General features: G+C 41.4%; 1 protein-coding gene across 18 annotated transcripts in view; it reads left to right on the forward strand.

Annotated features, from left to right (window-relative positions):
- Window positions 1-21870, forward strand: part of PTK2 (protein tyrosine kinase 2) — a 223846-nt gene extending 201976 nt beyond the window's left edge. For 13 of the 18 annotated variants that reach the window (XM_037381990.1, XM_037381994.1, XM_037381991.1 and 10 more), the window contains 8 exons: window positions 900-1031; window positions 9676-9738; window positions 14110-14149; window positions 14895-15001; window positions 17683-17691; window positions 18995-19150; window positions 19611-19691; window positions 20619-21870. In XM_037381990.1, coding sequence (XP_037237887.1) covers window positions 900-1031; window positions 9676-9738; window positions 14110-14149; window positions 14895-15001; window positions 17683-17691; window positions 18995-19150; window positions 19611-19691; window positions 20619-20831 — 801 coding nt within the window. In that variant the 3' untranslated portion in view covers window positions 20832-21870. The remainder of the gene's footprint in view (window positions 1-899; window positions 1032-9675; window positions 9739-14109; window positions 14150-14894; window positions 15002-17682; window positions 17692-18994; window positions 19151-19610; window positions 19692-20618) is intronic. The other 5 variants (XM_037381979.1, XM_037381981.1, XM_037381983.1 and 2 more) reach the window with 1 other exon arrangement.
- Window positions 21871-22563: the final 693 nt, after the last annotated feature.

A 22563-nucleotide genomic window follows, 5' to 3' on the forward strand; every position in this document is an offset into this window, starting at 1 on the left:
AGTAATAACCATTAAATACAGGCAAGCAGATAGGTGTCCAAGTCTTCAATTTGCCTGTACTTTCTCTTGGTTGATCTGGCTCTATATTCTGCCATTGCTGCCATGCAGTTGTTCACACAGTACATACTTGAGGGTTGTAGTCCCAAGTAGTTCAACATCCCTGTAGATTATTGATTCTAGAAACAACTTAGTCTAACTATGTCATACTTGAAAAACGTGTTGGTGGAAACATATGAATGCTTTGCACGTCTTTGTAATAAGTTACAGCCAAAGTTCACAAAAGCTTGGGAAGTTGGTTGCCTAAAAACAATCTCAGTGAAGTTTGTAACCAAACTCCCCCTGGCTTTTTTAGAAATGTGGAATTTATACGCTACTTGTTAATGATTTCCAGACAGCATTGGGATACGGTATATGGAGTATTGTAAGCTTAAGACATGCATAAAGACTTGTTCAAAAATCCATTTAAAATGTCTTTTGTGACATGTTTTGCAAGCGTCAGATAAAACTGAAAAGCAGATTTGTTTTGAGTGAAAAACGTGTCGTGCAGCTTTTAACAACTGGATAGTTTACGTTATTGCGCAAGGCCAAGAAAACAAAATTTTTGTTTTTGTTGTCCAACTTAAATGAAGTGCAATATATGAAGTGACAACATTACTGAAAAACAGTCAGAATTTTTCAAATCTTTTTGGTTCCAGTGATTAGAAACAAGGCAGATAAAATGTAGTTGGAAAGAGTTTCTTCTGATGGTCTGCTTCAGTTTATAAGGCGTTTAAGGAACCCTGCTTGACTGCTGTTGAGCGTTCGGGCTTTTTAAAATCTGTTCTACAATCCATAATTTCTTGCATCTGTTTATACAAATTCTAAGTTGTAAGATGGAATAAACTCACTCTGGTTTGTAGGATACAGGCACTTTGGACATACGAGGAATGGGCCAGGTTCTACCCACACATCTTATGGAGGAGAGGTTGATACGACAACAACAAGAGATGGAAGAAGATCAGCGCTGGCTTGAAAAAGAGGAACGGTTCCTGGTAAGACTTTGTTTCATAGTGCTTCTTTAATTCATTCTGACTTTTCTCTTTATTGCAGCTTGGTCACTTTTGTGAAAAGAGAGTATTTACTGAATACAGGAGTCACTACCAAAATGTAGGTTTGGAAGCAGTTTTTAAATGAAGTGTTCGGCTAGCAAGTCCTGTGTTTCAAATACCTTGAACAGCTGTGGTTTTTAGGGAATCTCTCATTTTATCCAGCTGAGTATTTATGTGTGGGAAGTTGAGGGTATAATTCTGTGTCAATCTCCAGATTGCCTGTTTGTTCTTAAGGAGATGGATCTGTGCATAATCTACCCCTAAAAAAGGGATAACCATCAGCCATCTAAGAACCTTGACTGTAGTAAGAGCTGTGAGCAGTCTTGCACTGGAGGAATAATGAGACATGTTAGTGGGAAGAAAATTTATGAGCAGGCTCTGCAAGGTGGGGAAGAAGCTCTGAATGTCACCAGGAGGAGGAGGAAATGCATTGGTCATGGGATCTTCTGTTGCGGTTTCTTTGCACTGCCATGTTTTCTTGTTGTCAGTGCCACTGGTGTATGGCTTTTAGTTCAACACTGGCTTCCCAGTTGACAAAATTCAAGTTCTGCCTTAAAATTCTCCTACTTGAGACTGATGGCTGCAGATGCAGCAGAAGATGGTAGTGTAGCCTATTTCTCTGTATAGGCTCATGCTGGGAAGCCCATGGGGGCATGAGCCTCTCTTGACAGGTAGATAATCACAGTGGTGTGGTATGGGTTGTGACAACATCAGTCGCATGTTTGGTCTTCAGTGTATTTAAAAGATTTTGTTTGGAAGCCTTTTATGTTGTACATAGTTAAAAAACATGCCTGTATAAATGCAGGTACCATAGGTTGTTGGCTGTGAAGACAACCAAGGTAGGATAAATCTCTACTGGCTCTTGAGAGCTACTGGTAGATGCCTCCATGTCCAGTACATGCTCTTGCCAAGATCCAGATTGTACCAGAGTTAAGATGTTACTTTGGATTAAAGGATGCTGGAGCTTGCTTTTGGCGGGTTTCCTTGTAAATGCACTTGGGAATTTGCGGTTCACCATTGGATGAGAGTAGAGAAACCACTGTACCCAGATTGCTTTGTCCAATTTATTACAAGCTGAAGAGAGGGAGGGGAAAGGAAAATTTCTTCCCTAATTCAGGCATGAGCTTTTCCAGTCTTCAGTGGAACCAGTCATTTTTGACTTTCACAGCCCCAGGAGGTCAAAAAGATCCCATTGTCCATTAAAACTTTCAAGATGGTCAAGAACTTTTTGAAGAATTAATATGCTTATGGAGAATGAGGCATTGTGATCTCAGGTGGCAGTAGATTGTGTGGGAACTTTCTGGAGAAAACTTTCTGACCTTCCTGAGCTTTCTGACTTTTTCTGCAGAATAGACGATAATTATTTGTAGTGTTTGTTGCTGTCTTTGGACTCAGCCTCTGGACCATTAGGATGTTTACTGTCCCCTGAATTGCTCTTTGAGGAGAGACTTGCTGATTGTTCTTTTGATCTGTAATACAGTCTTGGCATATGCTTGGAAAAGAATTACCATGTTTTCATTATGTGTTAGTTTTTATTGCGAGGAGACAGTCTATTGCCACCCCTACCCGAAGGACTGCTAGCACTTGTGAACTTGCGAGCAGCTATACAGCCCTATGCCAGAGCTGGATTTGGTTGATGTAAACCGTTAGAGGTTTAAAAAGGCAAAAAACAGAGAAAGAGTTTTGAGTGGAAGCAAGTATGAACTTAAATGGCCAAAATGAAGAATTAGAATCCATAAGAGACCTCAGTTTTTTCTTTCCGCACCAACATTTTTACTGTACAGGCTTTGGAATGCCTGTTACAGATTTATATTCTGTGCCCAAAGCTAAACAAGCTAATGATGGCCACAGAGGGTACATTTGAACCTGTGGCAGGATGTATGTCAGAGGAATCCTCAGTTTATAGATATGGGTGTGTCTTGGAACAAGTATGTGGTTTTCTGGATTTAGCCCTGAAGAAATCAAGATGGTTGAAGAGTGTGGGGAGTCACTCTTGGTGGCCTTGCAGATGAAGGAAATCCCCAATTCATACATGAGAGTCCAAACACTGGCCCAGTGTAGCAGCAAGCCATATATTACACACACACACACTCCTTGGCCCATGTCCTCTAGTAAGTGACTAGAGCCATTATTTCTCCTGGGAGAAGGGCCTTCTCTAATTTCCCTCCAGGTGATTTAGGGAGGAGAAGCAGCTTAATTCTCCAACTTAATTCTCCAAATGGATGTCATCTCTCGCTTGCTTTGAGACACCTTTCTGCACTAACCTTTATTTAGATTTCGATAAAATGTTTTGCTGAAGTCTGGCTCTTCCTTGCCTGCTGTAGGCAGGTTTCAGAAGAGTATTTTTCCTTTTAAGCACAGAGAACAATAGAGAGAGTAGAGCCAGATTTTAATTTTTAACTTCTGTAACCCAACAGCGTAGTGTTCTCAGTTTAAACTGGCTCCTTTCAAAAGCAGCTCTATTTACACAGTCTTTAGACTCCTACACTATATCTCGCTTTTGCTTCTGGGAACTGGACTCACAGGGGAACAACTGCAAATCATTTCATGTAACACGCTGCACTGAGAAGAAAAATCCTCAGTGAGGTTTCTGTTGGTACAATTCATCTTTCCCCAGAGTAACAGCAACTTGCTCATGACCTGAAATTTATTGCTGCTTCTACAGGGGAAAAATACAACTCAAAGCGTGTTAGTACACATATAAACAGCACTTACGCTGTGTTTGCTAGAAGAGACACCCCAGATGAAGAATTAAATTGCAATGGCATTGAAATGGAAATTTACCAGTCATCAGAGAGGTTGTTATCTGTGTAAGCAGTTTGCCTGAAACTGGTCCTTTGAGAACACGTGACTAGTCAATACTTGAAAGGAGACAGAAATTGTGTTTGCAAGCTGCAGCCTTAACAGAATCCAGAATTCTGAAATTCTGCTGTAAAAAGAGGCAACAAACGCATCTCCCTTCATGGGAAGCAACTGAATGAAAATAAATCTGTAGCATAAAACCCAAAAGGTAGAGAAGTGTTTAGTCTTGAATGGTACCAAATACAGTCATTGCGAGATGCGAAGAGAAGTGTGGGGGGGGTGATTTCAGGGGACATTTTTTTCCCAGGACTGACACTGCCTCGCACCTCCGCTAGAGTGGGGATGTTGCACACCAGTCTGGTAGCTTTAATGGGTACTGATTAAACTTACGGGCTTTCATGCTCTTTTGATAAAAGTGCTTCAGATATCAGCATCTCCAAGAAGGAAGACAGAAATATCTTAATTATTTTTGACGAGGCTGAAGCAAAGAGAAAGCATTACTGCACTTAAGGGTTGGTACAGGTAACTACAGAAGACAGTCTCTGTCCAGGGCATATGCAGGTGGAGGGGTGAAATGGCTGCAGTACAAACATATTATGTCAAACAAGTGGAAGTCTGTTTTGGCCTTCTCTGTGAGGAGTTTTTAGGTGATACAGTCTTGTGGACTTTTCATTTATAACCTATGAAGCTGGCTTCAGTCACATGGGCAGTATTACAACAAATTCATAAAGTTCTCATTCTGCACTTCCTGCTGAGTTGTTTTTGGATCATACGGGTATTTCCACCCAAAAAAAATAAAACTGATGAAGGTTATTCAAGATTTTATATGTACGTAGTGCATAGCATATAGAAGCCAAACAACCTCCATCCCCGAAAGCAGCACTCCACAATCGCAAATGGCCTCTCAACTGCTGATGTCTGCAGCTCACTGTAACCAAAAAGGTTTGGCCCCGTTACCCTGCAGTCTGGCATGTATGCTGCCTTTCCTTTACAGTATTTGTGCACACAGAAAATCAGCTCCTACGAATCAAATTACTCCATGAGGGCCACAGTAGATGTATGTTAATCTTCCAGCCCTGACTTCCTATGTGTAGAATTAATTTAAAAGCAAATCAATGAATTCATTGAGTTGAAATAATTTTAAAGGCCCCTCCCTGAGCACGCTTTTATTTGTAGGTTTTGACAAAAGTCTGGAACTGCCAAAAACTACACTGATATTTTTGGGGTTTAAATTGGTTTTAGGAGAAAGTATACCTTCTGTATTTTAATGCAGAGTTTGACTCACAAGGAGAATCGCCTGTAATCACAGACAGGAAACCAGTGGTGTAGTGATGCCATGAGAGAGCCTACTGAACTGGTAGCTAGCTAGTTTACTTTGCAGAAGTTGTGGGAAAGAAACTGTCATTTGTGTCTTTTCAAGGTGACCCTCTTAGTTCAGCAGTAAAGTGAAGTTACTGATCTTAATGCTGTAACTTCTGGCACTGCCTTTAACTGTCCCTGAACGTTTTGCAGAACGCTTTTCTTCTTTGGGGGCTGTTTAGTTACCTGCAGCCTCATTTATATTTACTTTCCCGTTTGAGCCATTCTTTGTGGCTGCGTTGATGTTATATGGCATTGGTTTTAATCCTATAAAGACATATATATGCATGCCTTTTCGTAACTCCTCAGCAGACAGAAGAGTGTTGTGTTAAGAAATTTATAGTCCTTTCCTGTGATTAACAGGTTAAGAAGAAATAACTTGCATAGTTCCCTTATCATGTTTGGGTTTGGGGTTTTTTTCTGAAATTCCCACATAGTTGTGGTTTTGTCCTATTTTGACACTGAGAACTGCAAATCAAATATAATTGATGTGAACTGTTGCTAAAATAAGATCTTAACTTTTAGCCTGAGAAAATCCCACCAAGGCATTACAATTTGGCATGGCCTGAGAATGCTGAGACTTAAACGTTCTTTTATTAGTGAGTAACCAGAAATACTGGGGAAAAAATGCATTATGTTCCAGTTTGTCAACATATGCATCCTGTCTGAAAAGTCCTCTTGACATTTCCAAAGATTTCAGATAGACTGTTTATTAGGAAAAAATTAATTTGCTTTTGAAAGATTCTGATTTTCTGCAGGATTTTAATGACATACATACGTTGTTAAATGTGTTAAATCTTAAATATGTGTCTAATGAATAGAATAGTAAGTAGAAAAGGCTTTGCTTAAACTTGCATTTTAGTTTAGTACAGTTGGCACTTTCACTGAAAAAATAAAATTTTAGAGCACTAACGTTTGTATGCTTCAGAAGTCGCACCATACTATGAGTATGAAACACATTTGATGATAATTTGTCATCATAGTCAATCACTGTTTAGGCTCAAGGCTTGGAAAATATACTCACAAGTTACAACTTTTTCAGATAAAGCTGAAACCCTAAATCTCTAATTTCCCAAGGGCTTCGTGTTCTGAAACAGTCGTACACTGCACAAGAGTGTTAAGGAGGGCCTTTGCAGGGATTCACTCTTATTCGTGATGTTCAACTTCAGAGCTTCGCAACCAAGTAGATGTCTTGAGGGTTTTCCCCCCTCCAGCTCATCTCCCTGGTGTGTCTATATCCTCAATACATTTATGTCCCAGCAACTGCCAGAAATGTTCTCCATAAAAACGCAGGCGTGCCGAGCACCTCAGCACCCACCACCCACGTTCCAGCCCCTTTAGCTGCCTTTCAGAAAGGATCGTTCCCCATCCAGCCAAGAAGCTCTCTGGTATGGCCAGTACCCTATATCAACCCTGGTGGAGGTATAGGGCTGTAGCAGGTACTGGAAAGATAGAATGGTGTGCTGTGGGGCTCTGAAATGGGGTGTAAACAACAGAATGGGTCAGTTTGGGTGTGAGGCTTATTTTTGACCTAGGGAATGTTGTATTAAACACACCTGAAAAATATCAGGATTAAAAATCCAGCAACGCATCGCAATGTAATGCCAACATGAGGGGCTAAAATCAAAGCTCTTACTGCTGTAGAAGCATGAGAATTGCTGGTAAATAATATTTAAAAATACAATGGGAGTTTAGTCATAACTCACTGTAAAATAGTTATCTTTTGGAATTTCCACAGCTACACAAATCAATAAATCAGAGTGTCATTCACTAAAACAGGAGTTAAGAGTTTATTAGAACACAGTCAAGTCACTAGAAATGCAATTTGGCCTCTTACTAGTTATTGGATGCAAAAGCATGTTTGGTATTTCTCTGTTGTTCCTTGTATTCCTAACTCTCCAAGTGTTGATGGGGCAGGAGGAGGAAAGTATTTGGAGAAGCTGAAAGAGCTTGCATTTATGCACCACTAAAGATTTTCAGTCCTTAAGTCTAAGATGTAAATATGCAGATCACTGAGATGCAGGTATGTTGTGTAGCTGTACATGCTTCTTGTGGACTCTTTACTTTGCCATTACCCATTGGCACTTGGTATCTTCGCTTTCAGGTCAGATTCTTGGAGATGCCTGGGCAGCACCACTGCCTTCCATGGCTTCACTTTGCAGGGGGTGGTCAACAGCACTCCGTATTTTTGTTGGCAATGTGTGAAGCAAGTGTTTGTCAAGTTAATAATGCTAATTTTAGTAAAATTTTATGTGTATTTACAGTCTTTCTGTGAAACGATTCTTAGGCTGTGGCTAGGTGGGTGTGTAATGTTTGTGTACCTGAAGTCTGCTCAGGTACTGCACATTTGCTGCGGGTCGTGGCTTGGGTAACTGAATTGTTGCTGTGATATGTATGAGGTTATAGAATTGGGCATGTAGAGGGTTTAGAGGCTGAAAGGGAGGACCTAGTTAGTAAAGACAAGGAGGGGAGGAGGTGGATATTATGTCTGTTAATTTTTTTCTTGCAAGACTAGAAAAAAATGTTATTTGGACTAGTGTGTATTTTTGTATTTCTGAATCATCTAAAATGCTAAATATTTCATTATCTTTGGAGTCTGGTTTAGGGTGCATTTCTAGATTAATAAATGGTTAAAAGTGCAAAAAGCATTAAAGACCTCTGTGATAAAATAGTATTTGACTATTTCCAAAGACTTTGGGCACTTCCCTGGCTAGAAACAAACATGAAATGAAGGCAAATTGTGAACATTAGTGTGGTTAGTCCTATGCTTAGATAAACAAGGATAGCTGTTTGCTTTAGCTTAAAAATGTAATGTGAATCATGGCTTACTTTAGATATCTAATGAAGTATCTAACATACCCATATCAAATAAGACTTCAATCAGAAAAAAAATCCTTCATCATAATAAAGGAAATAAACTGGAGATTGTCAATGGTAACTTTCGTCATAAACTTTGTCACAAATTCCTGAAGAAATATTGGGAAATTGCTTGTGTGTGTCTGCTTCAGTTCTTCATGTTTAAGATGGGGTTAAATATTTCCCTGTCTAGTATGATTTGTCTATTTTTAATCTGCAAGTTCTTTAAGGCAGTGACTGTCTCTGGCTGTGCTTCACTCAGTCTGCAGAAGACTGAATGAAAATCCAAAGTATAAGGTCTTCTGACAGATTACCAACATGAGTATTTTTAATAATACAAGATCAATATTAGTGTATCTTTGCAAGTTCTGTCTGCCCTTCTGGCATTTTTAAGGTCATTTAGCAGGTCACGCAAGTTGGAATTATTCTTTAGTGCTTCTGGAAAGAAAGAAGAAAAGGGATCCAGAGTAGCTTTAAAGAGAAAGTAGATATATTTATCCTCTGAAACTAACCCTACAATCAGTATTCACACACTTAAAATAGGAAATTTTCGTTCTTATGCTGTGTGTGTCTATTTTATGTGCATGTGTATGTATATATGTATACAGGCATATGAAGGAGGTTGTATTTACAGCGATGTAGACCATTTTCATTAACTCGTCATCCAGTCTCATAAGAGAGTGAATTGAAGAGTCAGATAAATCTTTTTTTTTTTTTTACGTGCCAGAATTAGTGCACTAGAAAAGCATTTTCATTTTGCTGAACATGTGTCTTCAGATCAGTGTTAACATTTGTTCCACATCCAGTCTTTGTCTTTCTATGCAATTAATGTTATTCTCAAATAGTACCAGTAACATACCTGGATTTTCTGGGGAGGTGAGAAAAATAACTGGTTTCTCTGTGAAAAAAAAATTGTTGTAGTCTTATTTTTACATTTTAACGGCTGAGCCCCACCCAGGTTCCTATATCTTGCTTAAAACATATAAACCAGAAATTTGCTTGTTGGTGTTATTAGGAGAATAGTGCATCTGGATGTCTTTATTAGCTTTCTGTATCCAAATGCAGTGTTTAAGGAGCTCCAGTAATTGGCCCCATTTGCAGGCTTGGAGAGTGAGCCAAGTACATATAAGCCATCCTCCGGCAGGAAGCGGGAATTAATGTGCAGCATTTCGCATCCTGTGGTTGAAATTTTCTGTTGGGAAGCAAACTGTTTTAAAAAAAAAAAAAAAACAACGCCCAACTTTTGCTGCCTTTTAAGAAAATCTAAATGCAGGTTTTCCAATGTTGTGTTAGGGAAATGGTACTATTGATATTTATAACAAACATTTTTACACATGTGCTGAGAATGGGTGGTTAAGAATCAGCCGAGAAGGCTGCCAAGAGTTTGAGTAGCTGCAGTTGCAGAAGCACGTAGTCGCAGCAGCGGGGGTGTATAGACTGGAATGAAATGACATCTGTATTTGTCAGTGTAAATTTTTAACAGGATTTTCCTGTCTTTAAGATGATTTTAAGCTAGGTTGCATGAATCGGTAAGCGGAGTATAGAATGAAATTTGTATTTTCTGTTTTAGAAGCCTGATGTGCGGCTCTCCAGAGGCAGCATCGACCGAGAGGATGGAGGTCTCCAGGGCCCAGTAAGTATGTGTGGGATCTTTTAATCTCCAAACTCTTTCTCCAGTTTCCTGGTAGAACATGTTGTACACTGTCTTGATTGTGGGAGATTATTTAAATTTTTTGCTAAACATTTCCACTGTTATTACATAGTTCTGCAACTTTCCAAGAGGCTCAGCTTCTGCGGGAACAGCAGCCGTGGCAAACTTGTTCATGCAGCATTTTGGCGGATTTGGGGTTTGTTGTTTTTTTTCCCTTGAAGCTGCTGTTGAAACAAATACTAAAATGTTTCCACAGTTGTGTTGCAATTATTTTTAAATGTTTGTGTGCTGTATAATTGGGCCTTTTATTTAAAATTGTGGAGAGGTTTCTGAAAGTTCTGTCAACAGGAAGCAGGGTTAAAACAGCTTTTGCAGTAGTTTAAATATCTGAAGGGTTTTCTTAAAAGGAATTTAAATGTTACTGTTTTATTACCCAGAAGTCTGCTTGGGGTAAATGATCTGCTATGAAACAAGTAGAATAAACCCCATAGTCATTCATTTATTGCTAGACAACAGCTGCAGCTGTGGTATTCTTTCTTACTGGCTTAACTCTCGTCTGTTTAACTAAAAATGTCTCTCCAATTGTTTAATTGCTGTTGGAATCTCTGAATCATACTGATTGAAAAGGGAGGTTAGGCTAGGGACTGTTAATGATAGAAACCTGATGCTTCATTTACTGTTTGTCCCCAGGGATCACCTTTAAAATAGTTAATATTTTAAATTTACTTTCCTAGTTCATTTGGGATGCAATTGTAAATTCCTGGATTGGCTTCCGTATTTCTTTACTACCTAAGAATTTAGGGACTCTTCCTGCCTTTGCAGCCAAAGTACAGTCATGAATGAGTATATTAATGACACACCACAGCATGGTGTCTAGAGACATTCGTGTCTGGAAGCTGCTAAGATCATCTTCCATGAAATTGGAGAAGACTATTCGTTATTGTTAGGTCTTTACTATTGTTGCATCTTTATATAAGAGCAAGTAAAGTATAGCTGCATTTTGTGCCACTCATGAAGCTGCTTTGAGATAACATGGAGATTTTTGAGTTACGTCAGAGGTTTGATTCAGGTGGCTGTCAGTGGCAGTGGGTTTAAAGTACAGCTTCTTGCAGCAGCTGGTTTCTCTGACTGCTCCTTGAGTTCAGCATGACTGCCTGGGGTTAGAATAAAAATGACAACACCCAGATCCCAATCTACTTGTAGGGGAAGTCCTTTCTTCCCAGAGGAGGTAGTACAATTTCACACCCCATTTGAAAGAGTGTGAAGAAAACACTTAGTGATCACTGGCAAAATTAATTCTAAAAGAGACTCTAATTCATAACTACAGTCCTAGTTCCAGAACTTGGTTTTGTGGTTTTATAGTTCTTACTATGTTCAGAACATAACTCTGAATGGCTTCATTTGCAGTGGGAAATGTCTGTGAGTCAATTTCTATTTCTCATGAAGATGAGAAATAAATAGGCAGTGGTCATTTTTAGGAGAACTAGGATTAAATAATTGCCCAGCATTACACGGAGATTTCTGTGACAATGGCGAGGACAGAAACCAGTTCACCAAGGTCATTTATGTCTTCCCCACACAGGCCTTTTTGTTTGATCGGTCATTGTGGTACTTGGGTTTAGAGCAGAAAGCACAGCAGCTCTGATTCCTGCTCAGAGCAGCAGCATCTGCACAGTTCAGGGACGCTGGGAGGAAGAAGGAGTTATACATGATCCTGTTCTTGGAGGTGGTGATACAAATGAAAAGTTACCACAAGCATTTTAGTGGTTCGTAACTGATGAGCACGTGGCTGTATAACTTAGTGCACATTCTTTTGACATATACTTCTGATACACAATTTTTTTAGAATATCATCTATGAGACTTACAAGAACTGGATTTCTCTCTAATACATTTTTATGCAACCTTACTTTCTGAAAGCTGGGCTTCTTGCCACCATTTTCCATAGTAAACTGATAGAAATTAGCTTGAAGTACAGAGTTAGTATGGGAATTTTCAGTTCATGCAGTTAAAATTAGGTAAAGTTTTGAGCAGCTGAAAGCAGGCCTCATGAAGCGCTAGGCAACCTTAGCCATTGGAAACATTGTCAGATCTGCCTGTAGTTTTAAAACTAGTTTTTAAATTTCTAAAAATGCCAGGCTGAAACTTCAAATAAATGCTGAACTATAGTTGTGAGTATCCCTCCAGTGCAATAATGGAAAGATGAGCGAGTTGTCGAGGCATGAGCTTCTCGTTTCGGTTGAGGACCCTGTGCAGACTTGCTGCATGCTGTTGGGAAGGTTGCTCGGTATCCTCATAGTCATCTAGCACTGAAATGAGGTGGTGGTGGAGTTAGAAGCTAAGTTATAGTAAGTGCACTGCTGTTGTCCCTGTTACCTGGCTGTGTTCCTGAAAACAGAGAATGTGAGATGTTCAAGAACAGTTGCATAAAAGGTCAGAAAAGAAAGTCAATGTATTAACATTTTTAGGTGGTGATTTTATAATAGCATTGACTAAGAGTGTCATCCAGATGCTCCTTGAACTCTGCTGACAGGCTTGGTGCCGTGGCCACATTCCTGGGGAGCCTGATCCAGTGACCAACCAGCCTCTCGGTGAAGAACCTTTTCCTAATGTCCTGTCTAAACTTCCCTGATGCTGCTTCATTCCTTTTCCTTGTGTCCTGTTGCTGGTCACCAGAGAGAGATGATCAGCATCTCCTCCTCCACCACCCTCCTTATGGAAGTTGCAGACTGCGATGAGGTTACCCCTCAGCCTTCTCTTCTCCAAGCTGAACAAACCAAGTGACCTCAGCCACTCCTCACAAGTCTCGCCCCTGAGGCCTTTTACAATCTTGGTTGCCCTCCTCTGGACACACTCTGATAGTTTGATGTCCTCCTTCTACTGAGGCACCCAAAACTGCACATAGAACCCGAGATGAGACCACAGCAGTGCCATGTAGAGTGGGACAGTCACCTCCCTCCACCAGCTCACTATGCTGTGCTTGATGTGCCACAGGACACGGTTGGCCCTTTTGGCTACCAGGGAGACTGTTGACTCTTACTCAACTTGCCATAAACCTAAACCCCCAGAGCTCTTTCCATGGGGCTGCTCTCCAGCCTCTCGTCCCCCCCATTTCTGCATATAACCAGGATTACCCCATCCCAGGTGGAGAATCGGGCACTTGCTTTTGTTAAATTCCAATGGTTGGTAATTGCCCAGCTCTCTAGTCTATCCCAATCTGTCTGTAAGGCCTCTCCACCCTTGAGGGAGTCCACAGCTCCTCCTAATTCACTGTCTTCAGCTAACCTACTTAATGAACATTTGATTCCTGTGTCCAGATCATTTATAAAAACACTGAGGAGCACTGGCTCTGAAACTGAGCCCTGGGGAACCTCACTGGGGACTGGCCACCAGCGTGATGTAACTCGATTTACTAAACTCTTTGAGCCCAGTCTATCAACCAAGTGCTCACCCAATATATTACGGACATGTCTAGCTGTGTGCTGGATATTTGTCCAGAAGGACACTGAGGGACAGCATCAAAAGCATTGCTAAAGTCCAAAAACATATCTACTGGCTTCTCTTGGCCAACTAGATGGGTGACCTTGTCACAAAAGGAAATTAAGTTGGTTAAGCAAAGTGCTGTGTCAGGGATTGATTTTATATGTGTGTGGGGTGGCTGCCGTTGCTTGTCCCTGCCCAGGCCTCCTCAGCCGCTGTGGCGCAAGCTGTGGGCTTCTGGCGGGTCTTTGCTCCCCTGAGCTTCCCCCCGTTGAGGAAACCTCCCTGTGCACCATGCTGCAGCGCTCCACTGGAGCCACTCACCTCAGTGACTGAGGTTGACATGAAGGTTGTATAAATACAATTACCAATGACAGTCACTTCAATCTATTATTAACTATTTCCAGATAAATAAGCAAATTGACCCTGACTAAGAGCTTTGCAACAAAACCCAAAAGTAAACCAGCTTAGAAATCTGTTACCATTATGGAAACCATTCAACAGTGCAGAAATACCAGTCTTCTCAGTGTTGCACTGCCATTTCTTCTTCACCACCATGACTTCTACACTTTGATCTCTGAATACAGACTGAAAATTATTGGGAATATATGACCACGTTTGATTAATAATGAAGAATAAATTCTAATGTGGAAGCCAGGGCTGTTGTGAGCGATACAAAAGAAATGGAAATTCTTTTCTTACTCTATAAATAATATACCTGTTGTTAGGAGCTTAGCTAATGATGGTGAATAAGGATGTATTTTTAACTGTTGGGAAATGTGCTGAAAACTGGCTGCTCTTAATGTTTGAGATTGTGCTGCTAAAGGTTGTGAGCACTGTAATAACTAATCTAAATGCGTATTTTATTTTATAGGCTGGTAACCAGCACATATATCAGCCTGTGGGTAAACCAGGTAAGCAGTAAATACATATACTGTCATCTTGAATCCTTGATTACAAGTTGTCTAGCAGCAGTGGTGAACAAAGATCTATGCTAGTATTTTCTTACAAGGGGTGGATTCAGTTCCAGATAACTAGACCTAGATGTTTCAGTGCACTATGTGTTTAAATTCCACGTGTGGTCCCCAGAGATGTAGTCAGCAAAGCCAAGAAAGTGTTTCAGTCAACAGGCGGGAAGGGCCTAGAGGAAGCTGAGTCACTCTGTAGGACTTCACCGTGTGTGGAGTTCAGACATGTGAAACAAAAGTAGACACCTAAATTTAGGTTTCTCAATCTCAAAAGTGAATCACACCCAGGATTTCTGCCATGAAGTCCAATTTTCCCAGACATATGCAGCATGTGTGGCACTTTGCTGTGGTACAGAGCGGGGTGAGTACCTCTCAGGTCTGGGGTAGGTGTACTGAGATGAGTAGCAGTTGTCCCATGAAGGAATTTTCTAAGTATCTTACTAAAACATCCATGTTCTCAGAATCACAGGAAAACTTCATGACCTTTTCTGTCTGCATTTTTCCAATAGAAATACAGATGTAAGTGTAACTCCTACAAATACTGGATTTCCTGTAAAGCACATAAAGATGTACATCTCCTCTGCTAGTACAGTAAAGCGCATGTAGCCTTTGTAGTACTGACAGACCAAAATGCTGCAGGTACATCTGAATACGTTGGTCCTCTAAAATGCAGATTTTTTTTATTAATCAGATCACGCAGCTCCACCAAAGAAACCTCCCCGCCCTGGAGCCCCCAGCCATTTGGGCAGCCTTGCAAGCCTGAACAGCCCTGTGGACAGCTACAACGAAGGCGTGAAGGTACATTGCTCAGTGCCACATGAAATATGCCTCAGAAAATTAAACATTACCACTCTTCAGTTAGTTTGCTGTTCCTTAAGTAGAGACCGTGGAAAGCAAAAGCAACTAAACTTCCCAAGTAAATGTTGTCATGGGGCAAATATGCACTGGCAGCTCTCCAGGGAGGTGGGGAGTTAACCGGTAGGCTCATATCCTCCATTACTGTGATTCAGCATGTTCCTCACCTAGAACCTTTCCCAGGTGAGCATATTTCTAGTTTGAAGAGCATACGATATGAGGTCTCCTGTATGGACTCAGCTACCTGCTCAGCAGCTCTGTTAAGCAGGAAGGAGCGCACCTAGGGTTTCCAGTTACTCTGGTAGTACCAAAGTCTCCTATACTTGGTGACAGAGAAGTGAGACATGTCTGAACTGTGGTGCTCAAAAAGCTCTTGCTGGAGCACCGAGGTGCCTAAAACCCTCCTGGCTCTGGGGAACAAGGGAAGAGGGGAACTGGACCGTCTGACCTGTGACTGAGATACTTTCCAATGTGTTGTTTGATCTCTAGTAAATAGGTAATACAGCCAAAAATGAAACTTTAGTTTTCTAGCAGAAATGCTGCAGGATGCTGTGAAACACAACGTCATGTCCCTATTGCAGCTGGTGCCAAGGGAAGTGCTTCTTAGGATGTCAGTCACATCTACAATCTTGCCTTTCGTGTTGTTCCCTGCCTTTGGGACTCCAGTACCTCTTCAGGAAACAGAAACCCAAGTGACCTCAGAGCCTCCGGAGGGGATCCAGTGGAGCTATTTCTGATGCTAGGAGTTTCCAGCAGCTAGGTAGAATAGTGATTGGGAATTCTCTGTCAGTAATACTTTTAACAGAAGTTAAGAGTATTTAAGTTAAGAGTATTAAGCTGCACTTCTGTTAGAAGTGCAGCTGATCTATACACATCGCTGTTTTATTATTTCACAACCTTTGCAGCCAGGCAAATACCTCCACAAAGACTGCTGGTCTGATGGCGGTATTACTGACCAGAGCGTTAAAAGCAGGATCACTCCTGCCGCTGCTCTCATTCTGTCAGTTGATGCCATCAGTAGCACCCCAGGAGGTGATGTATTTATGTGCCAGCTGTTTCCTGAGAGAAGAAAGATCAGGTCTCCATCAGAGCACAGGCTTTGCAGACACACTGCGGCAATCCCTGCTGTAAATACAACAGTTAGTGCTAATAGTACAGCTCCTCACAGAAGGAGAACCTCTGGCTATTCTAAGCCTTGCCAAGCCTGTAGTAAAGAACAGGAATCCATGTTGTGGTAAGTGCGGCTGTTGTGATAAGCCACTTACCTGATCGATCTCACTAATCGATCTCAGTCACCACCTGCCTGTCACTCTTGCTCTCATTCTGAGATTACCAGAATATTTAAGAATTCAGTGTAAATAGACAGCAGTGGCCAGTTTGAGCAGGATTATTTATTATAAACTGATGCCAGTGCCTTTCAAGCTGCCAAGCCTCAGAAAATGCAAAAAGCAGTAACAGATGTGTACTAAACTTGGCTTCTCTAAAATTTACTTTCTAAATGCTGATACTGGAACATGAAAGATGTTTTCTGAAATATATCCTTTTCACAACAAACCAACCTTGAGCAGCCAAAAATCATCAGTAATAACAAGTGAACAAGTAGAAAAGACAGATTGATTTTGGTTTTCTGTCAAGAGTTTCTTGAAATTGGATTGTTTTATGCTCCTTCAAGAAAACAGCCCATTATTTTTTGATAGCGTATAGCTTTGTTAATGTCTGCAGTCCTAAACTGAAGACGCTTCTGAGGCTCTCATTTCAGACTTGCCATTTCAGTCTCCCTTTTCTGCAGAATACAAATTAAGAGAATTTGAACCGCTTGCCCTCAGGAGCCTTTAGGGCATGTGTCAGGAAATACATGGGTTTGTGGTACTTGCTGAGGCAAAGCCGCCCAGTCGACACAAAGAAACTCCTGATTTCTTAGTCTGCAGAGCGGTAGTGTTGATGTTGGGTATAAACAAAAAAAAAAAAAAAGGAGTGTTAAGAAATGCAGGTGTCCGTGCTCTTGAAATGTCAGGGCCTGGCTGTAGAAATTAGGTGGCTCATCTAGACTGGGTTCTTGATAGTTCTTAACCACAACTGTGATTAGTCATCACAGACAGGAGCTGCACAGTTAGAGGACTGTGTATTTCCTCCTATCATGATTTTTTTCAAGAACAAGAAATTTTCAAGGAGATAAATAAATTTTCTTCAGTCTATTGAATACTGGATTGTTTGCACAGGACATGTTGTTTCCCACCATTGCAGAGGCCCTCTACTCCATTCACCACTTTGCTGCTCGCCAGACTGGCTTGCTCCTGTCAAGCTTTGCATGATCTCTTCCCCATGTGTTTAGTAAAAAGTAAGCATGGGTGCATGGCAAATACCTCCACTTCCTACGCGGTGCACAGCAGGTTGTCAGCACACGGTGCTTCTGTAACAAATGGACCAAGAGCTAACACGAATGACTGCCGATACTGTTGAGGATGCATTTTTGTTGCAGGCTTTTTAACTGGTCTCTTATTGCTACACATGTTTTGGGTTTGGTTTGGTTTTTTTTCCTGCTGAGTTTTATTAATATTGTTTTTCTTTTTTCCCTTCTTTTGGTAAATTTCTTTAACCTTCCCCCACATTCTGCTCAACCATAGCCATGGAGGGTAAGCAGTGCGTGAGCGTGTGTGTATGTGCTCTTATTCCAAAATGTCTTTGCATGTCACTGCCAGAAGACTGTTTTAACTTCTCGATTGCTGAAACCAATTGGAATCACAGCCTTTCACTGGTGATTGAGGCAATTACAATGTTCTTTTTCCTTAGGTATTTTCTGATCAATGTACTTGATTGCATCTCTGTAATAAGTTGTCAGTAGGCACTTGGTGAAATGCAACAAAATGGAATCACCATGCACTAAATCCTGCACTCACTCCTTCCTTAGACAAAGTTTCATCCAAGTATTTTATAGTTCCATCAGGGTAGTATCTCAGGTGCTTCCAGTGAAACATCTCTGTAGCTAGGACCAGTTCTAGGAACCAGCAGTAACCCAGCATGGTGGGCTGAAACACGATGAGCTGTCTCAGATCAAGAGTGGGCAGCTGCTCTGTGACCAGTAGAAAATAAGCAATTTTTTAACCAACTGCTCCCACAAAGCAGTTGCTTGGGCATCCCATAGCAGTGAAGAGCTGCAGGAAACTGGGATGCTTGTAGTTCTACAGTTGAGAAGCAGAGACACTGAAGACCTTACAGAGGAAGTTTTCAATGTCTGTTTCTTTTCTGACCCAGGATTATTTTGGTCTGTCCTGGATTTAACTCTAGGCAGATCTGACTCAACAGAAGTTTTGCTTGAGTAAGGACTACTGGATTTTTAACCCATTTCTTTTTCTGATCTACTGGAAACAAACTGTATGAAAAGAGTTGGTGTTTCCCACTTCTAGTGGTGACACAATTTTTTGTTAATCTGCCGTGAATTTTCACTAACAAAACAGTATGTACTGCAATACTCTCTCTTTACTGTATCAGTATGTTAACTATGTACTCTGACATTGTTTTGGAGCACAAAACAACTTTCCCGAACAAGGGACCTGATACCTGTTGCCTTAGCAGTGGAACTTATCCATCAGTAGTGAACCATTTAGACACATCATGTACTGCGGACTCCTCGTTCCTCAAATTATTTCTCTGTTGTGGGAGTTATACTGGAAGCTCTTAAGGGAAATCCTGGTGAAAAAAAGAATTCCCCAGGGTCATTTCACAGATCAGGTTCAGTCAAAAGAACTAAAGGAAACTTCCTTCAGATCGAGGAGTGAGTGTGCTCAGCCAGGACAGGGGACCAAGGCGCGGGGGGGGGGGGGGGGGCGGGGCGGCGCTGTTGCGAATGAGACCTTCCCGGCAGTCTGTGGAGGTTGGGAAGTTGCTGAGCCCCATCTGCTGGGGACAGGAGGTTGAACAACCCTTCTCTGCTTCCAGATTCAGCCACAGGAAATCAGCCCTCCTCCTACGGCCAACCTGGACCGTTCCAACGACAAAGTCTATGAGAATGTAACTGGGCTGGTGAAAGCGGTCATAGAAATGTCCAGTAAAATACAACCAGCTCCACCAGAGGAGTACGTACCCATGGTAAAGGTATGGAGGCAGTTCCTAAAATCAGTGTTTTATTTCTCTCCTGACTGAGGTCTTAAGCGGCGTAGGAGAAACCTTCTGGGAAGCTGGGAGTAGAAAAGCTTTGTGTTTGTGGGGCAGGTAACTCGTGGTCACAGGGCTAGCACTTTGGATGCTTTTAACAGGATTGTGGGCAACTGTGCTTTTACTCCCCAGCTTGCCTGTGCTTATCAAGGGGCAGCAAGTTATGCACTATCTAATCTGCATTTCACTTTTTTAAGAAAAACTTTTAATTAACCCTTTGGCATCTTGCTTTGATAGTGAAACACAATTGCAGGTGGGATTTAAAGTCTCTCAGCCGTGTTCTAACTCCCTTATTCAGATGAGGAACTAATTGTATCTGTTGATTCCTGCACTGTTACAATTTTCTCATCTATTCATTCCATGTTTTCAAAGTTTTATTTCCTTAATTTTTTTTTCTTAGGAGGTTGGTTTGGCACTAAGAACCTTACTGGCAACAGTAGATGAGACCCTCCCAGTGCTTCCTGCAAGCACTCACAGAGAGGTACGTAGAGCTCTGCTGACCTGATGCTCAATCGTTATGTTTTGCCTCGGCCAGAGCAGCTACCTGGCCATGGTTTAGCTCTCCCTGCTTTGCATATGCATACATCTTGGCTCACTAAGCAGCCTGAACTCTCGAGTTGTAATTCTACATGACGTAAACTTTACTGGAATTGCTGCATGGGCATAGGCTCGTACTTATGCAAAGACACATGAACTGGATATAATTGAAGAGCACACCACACCACCCATAGGAAGTTGACATAAAAACCATTAGCAGTGCTTATGCAAAACCAGTATTCTAATGCAGGGCGACCATCTGAGAGTTAATTCTTAGTGTAAGTGTAATCTTTCATTAAAGTACAGCTTGCACACATAGTCATGGAAGAGGTAATTGAGTATAGGTTGGTGCAGCTGGAAGGTTTTGATGAAAAGATATTCGGTGGTAAACCTTGTTCTGGATGAGAAGTGCCAAGATCTTTCATGAGGTGGGAGTAAAACCATTGAAAGAGTGTGATAATGAGAAAGCCAGAGAATGGTGAGTGCCCCAGAGCATCATGCCCATTTCGCTGTGCAGTAACATGTATCTGGCTACTTGACCCCGTATATTTTTTAAAGCTACTTTAATAACGAGCGATGTTATACGCTTCCAGGTCCTAATTATCAAGGTGTTAAAACCCACTCCAATGGCCATTTAGGTCTTGGTGCTGTTTAACAGTGGGCAGCTCTTGATCACCGCACAGAACAGAGAGTGTCAAAATTCCACCTGCTGCTCCATGTGATGCCCACAGAAACAGCCCCAGCTTTGCTCAGAAATAACAAGCAGGGGCTGTCGTGGTAGGGTAGGTAGCGCTGCTGCTCTGTAGTATCGCTGCCACAAGTGCAATGCTTTCCAACAACTTGCACAGTTGACCGAATCTTCTCATTCCAGATTGAGATGGCACAGAAGCTGCTGAACTCTGACTTGGCTGAGCTCATTAACAAGATGAAATTGGCACAGCAGTACGTCATGACCAGCCTGCAGCAGGAGTACAAAAAGCAAATGCTGACAGCTGCTCACGCTCTAGCTGTGGATGCCAAAAATTTGCTGGATGTTATTGATCAAGCCAGACTGAAAATGATCAGTCAGTCCAGGCCGCACTAAGTACCGAGGGAGGAGTTTCATCAGTCTAAGAATTCTGCTTGCAAAGGGATGTTCTTTCACCTTCCACCAGCAGTGAGGATTAACCCAGTGTAGTTCTGGCTTTCCAGCACCTCTTGCTTCAGCAGACCTGACCGCTGTTGGTTCTCATTACAAAAGTTTAACCAAGTTTTTTTATCATAAAGCCAAGCTGGTCTGGGAATCAAAAAGTGGCATTATCACAAGATGAAGTTTGTACAGGAGTCCTCGGGAAATCACAGCTATGGAGTGCAATTCAGTTCTATACATTGCATGGGACACTCTTAGCCTGCAGCTGCAGCAGGGTTATGGTCTTGGAGCCAAAACTGCTTGAGCAGCTGATCAGAGAAAGGTATTGTGAAGTGAAGAATTCGGGGAAACCTCAGGGCTGAGAATTCTTGCCCACAGTATATGAACTATCCAGACTGGAATTTTTTTATTAGAACACTTACGTCGCAATATGCTAATCACAATTTACAGAGAAAGAATAAAAAGCTATATTTTCAAGACTTCAGTCATTTCAAGACAAACTAAAGCCCTCTTCATCTTCCTACCTTTTACTTTTATGTGAATGTGTGAAGCATTTGTTTGGAACTAGCTGTAGAACGCAACTGAAAACTCTTTTTCACCAGAATAACGTGCCAGTTCTTTTGTAGCAATGTTGTTTTCCTTGGAAGTGAAAATGCTGCTTTGTACCAGAGCAATTCAGAGCTGCATTTAGAGGAGTCTGTAACCATTCATGTCCCCCATTTTTATATAATTTATAAAGACAGATTAAAGCCATGTTGGAATATTTTAAACCCGCTGTAGTTAACTAACCCATCCTTTTGTCTATCTTGCCTGGGAGGAGTTACAGTAGAGCAGTGTAATTAGATTTTCTTTGGTTTTCAGTTATGCCATCTGTTCTGTTAAAATAAAAACCACACACTCCCTTTTTGCTGTTGAGGGATATAAATTATTCTCAGGAAGAATATAATGAACTGTACAGTTACTTTGACCTATTAAAAAGGTGTTACCAGTGAAATTCTGACTGTATCATTTTTTGTATGCGTGCACTGCAGAAGAAACCACTGCAAGTTTTCTGTGCTTGGAATTTCCCCCCACCCCCCAATCTACAAACTTAAGAATTCAGTTATGCAGGACTTAAGGAGTAACAGTAAGCATTCGAGGAGAAATGCAAGATTTAAGTAGTCTTCCAGAAAGCATCTCTTTCGAGTCAGTGTAATCATCTGTGTAACTGACTTCTAATTACTTGGTGTTGCTCCTTACACTCCTGGAAACTTTTAAAATAGGTTTTCCTAGGGGGAGGCTTCTTCAGAAAGGGGCAGGGGAAGCATAGCTGGTAAGTGAGAAATCCCAGCAGCAATAGGCAGTTGCATGGACTCAATTCTTCCACAGGTGCCTGCATCTTTTCAAAAAAGAAATGAGCTCTCATTTTGTGGGAAGATGTGACAGTGCAGAGTGCATCAGTTTTGGGTCTACATGTGAAGCAACCCTCCTACGCAACTCTGGAGTCCTTACACACTTGGAACATTTTGCCGATGCCCCATTTTCATCCAATACTTCAGAATACACTTTTGAAACACAGCCCTTACCTTGTTCAGTTGCTCTGGACAAGTCGTGTTCAAAAGTTATTTCTAGAAATACATACTTTAAGTTACTCCTCGTGTGTGAAGTTATACAATCTTCCACACCCACCCTTCAAAGTGGTTTTCAG

This window comes from Falco rusticolus, chromosome 3 (assembly GCF_015220075.1).
Source record: "Falco rusticolus isolate bFalRus1 chromosome 3, bFalRus1.pri, whole genome shotgun sequence".
Classification (NCBI taxonomy): Eukaryota; Metazoa; Chordata; class Aves; order Falconiformes; family Falconidae; genus Falco; species Falco rusticolus.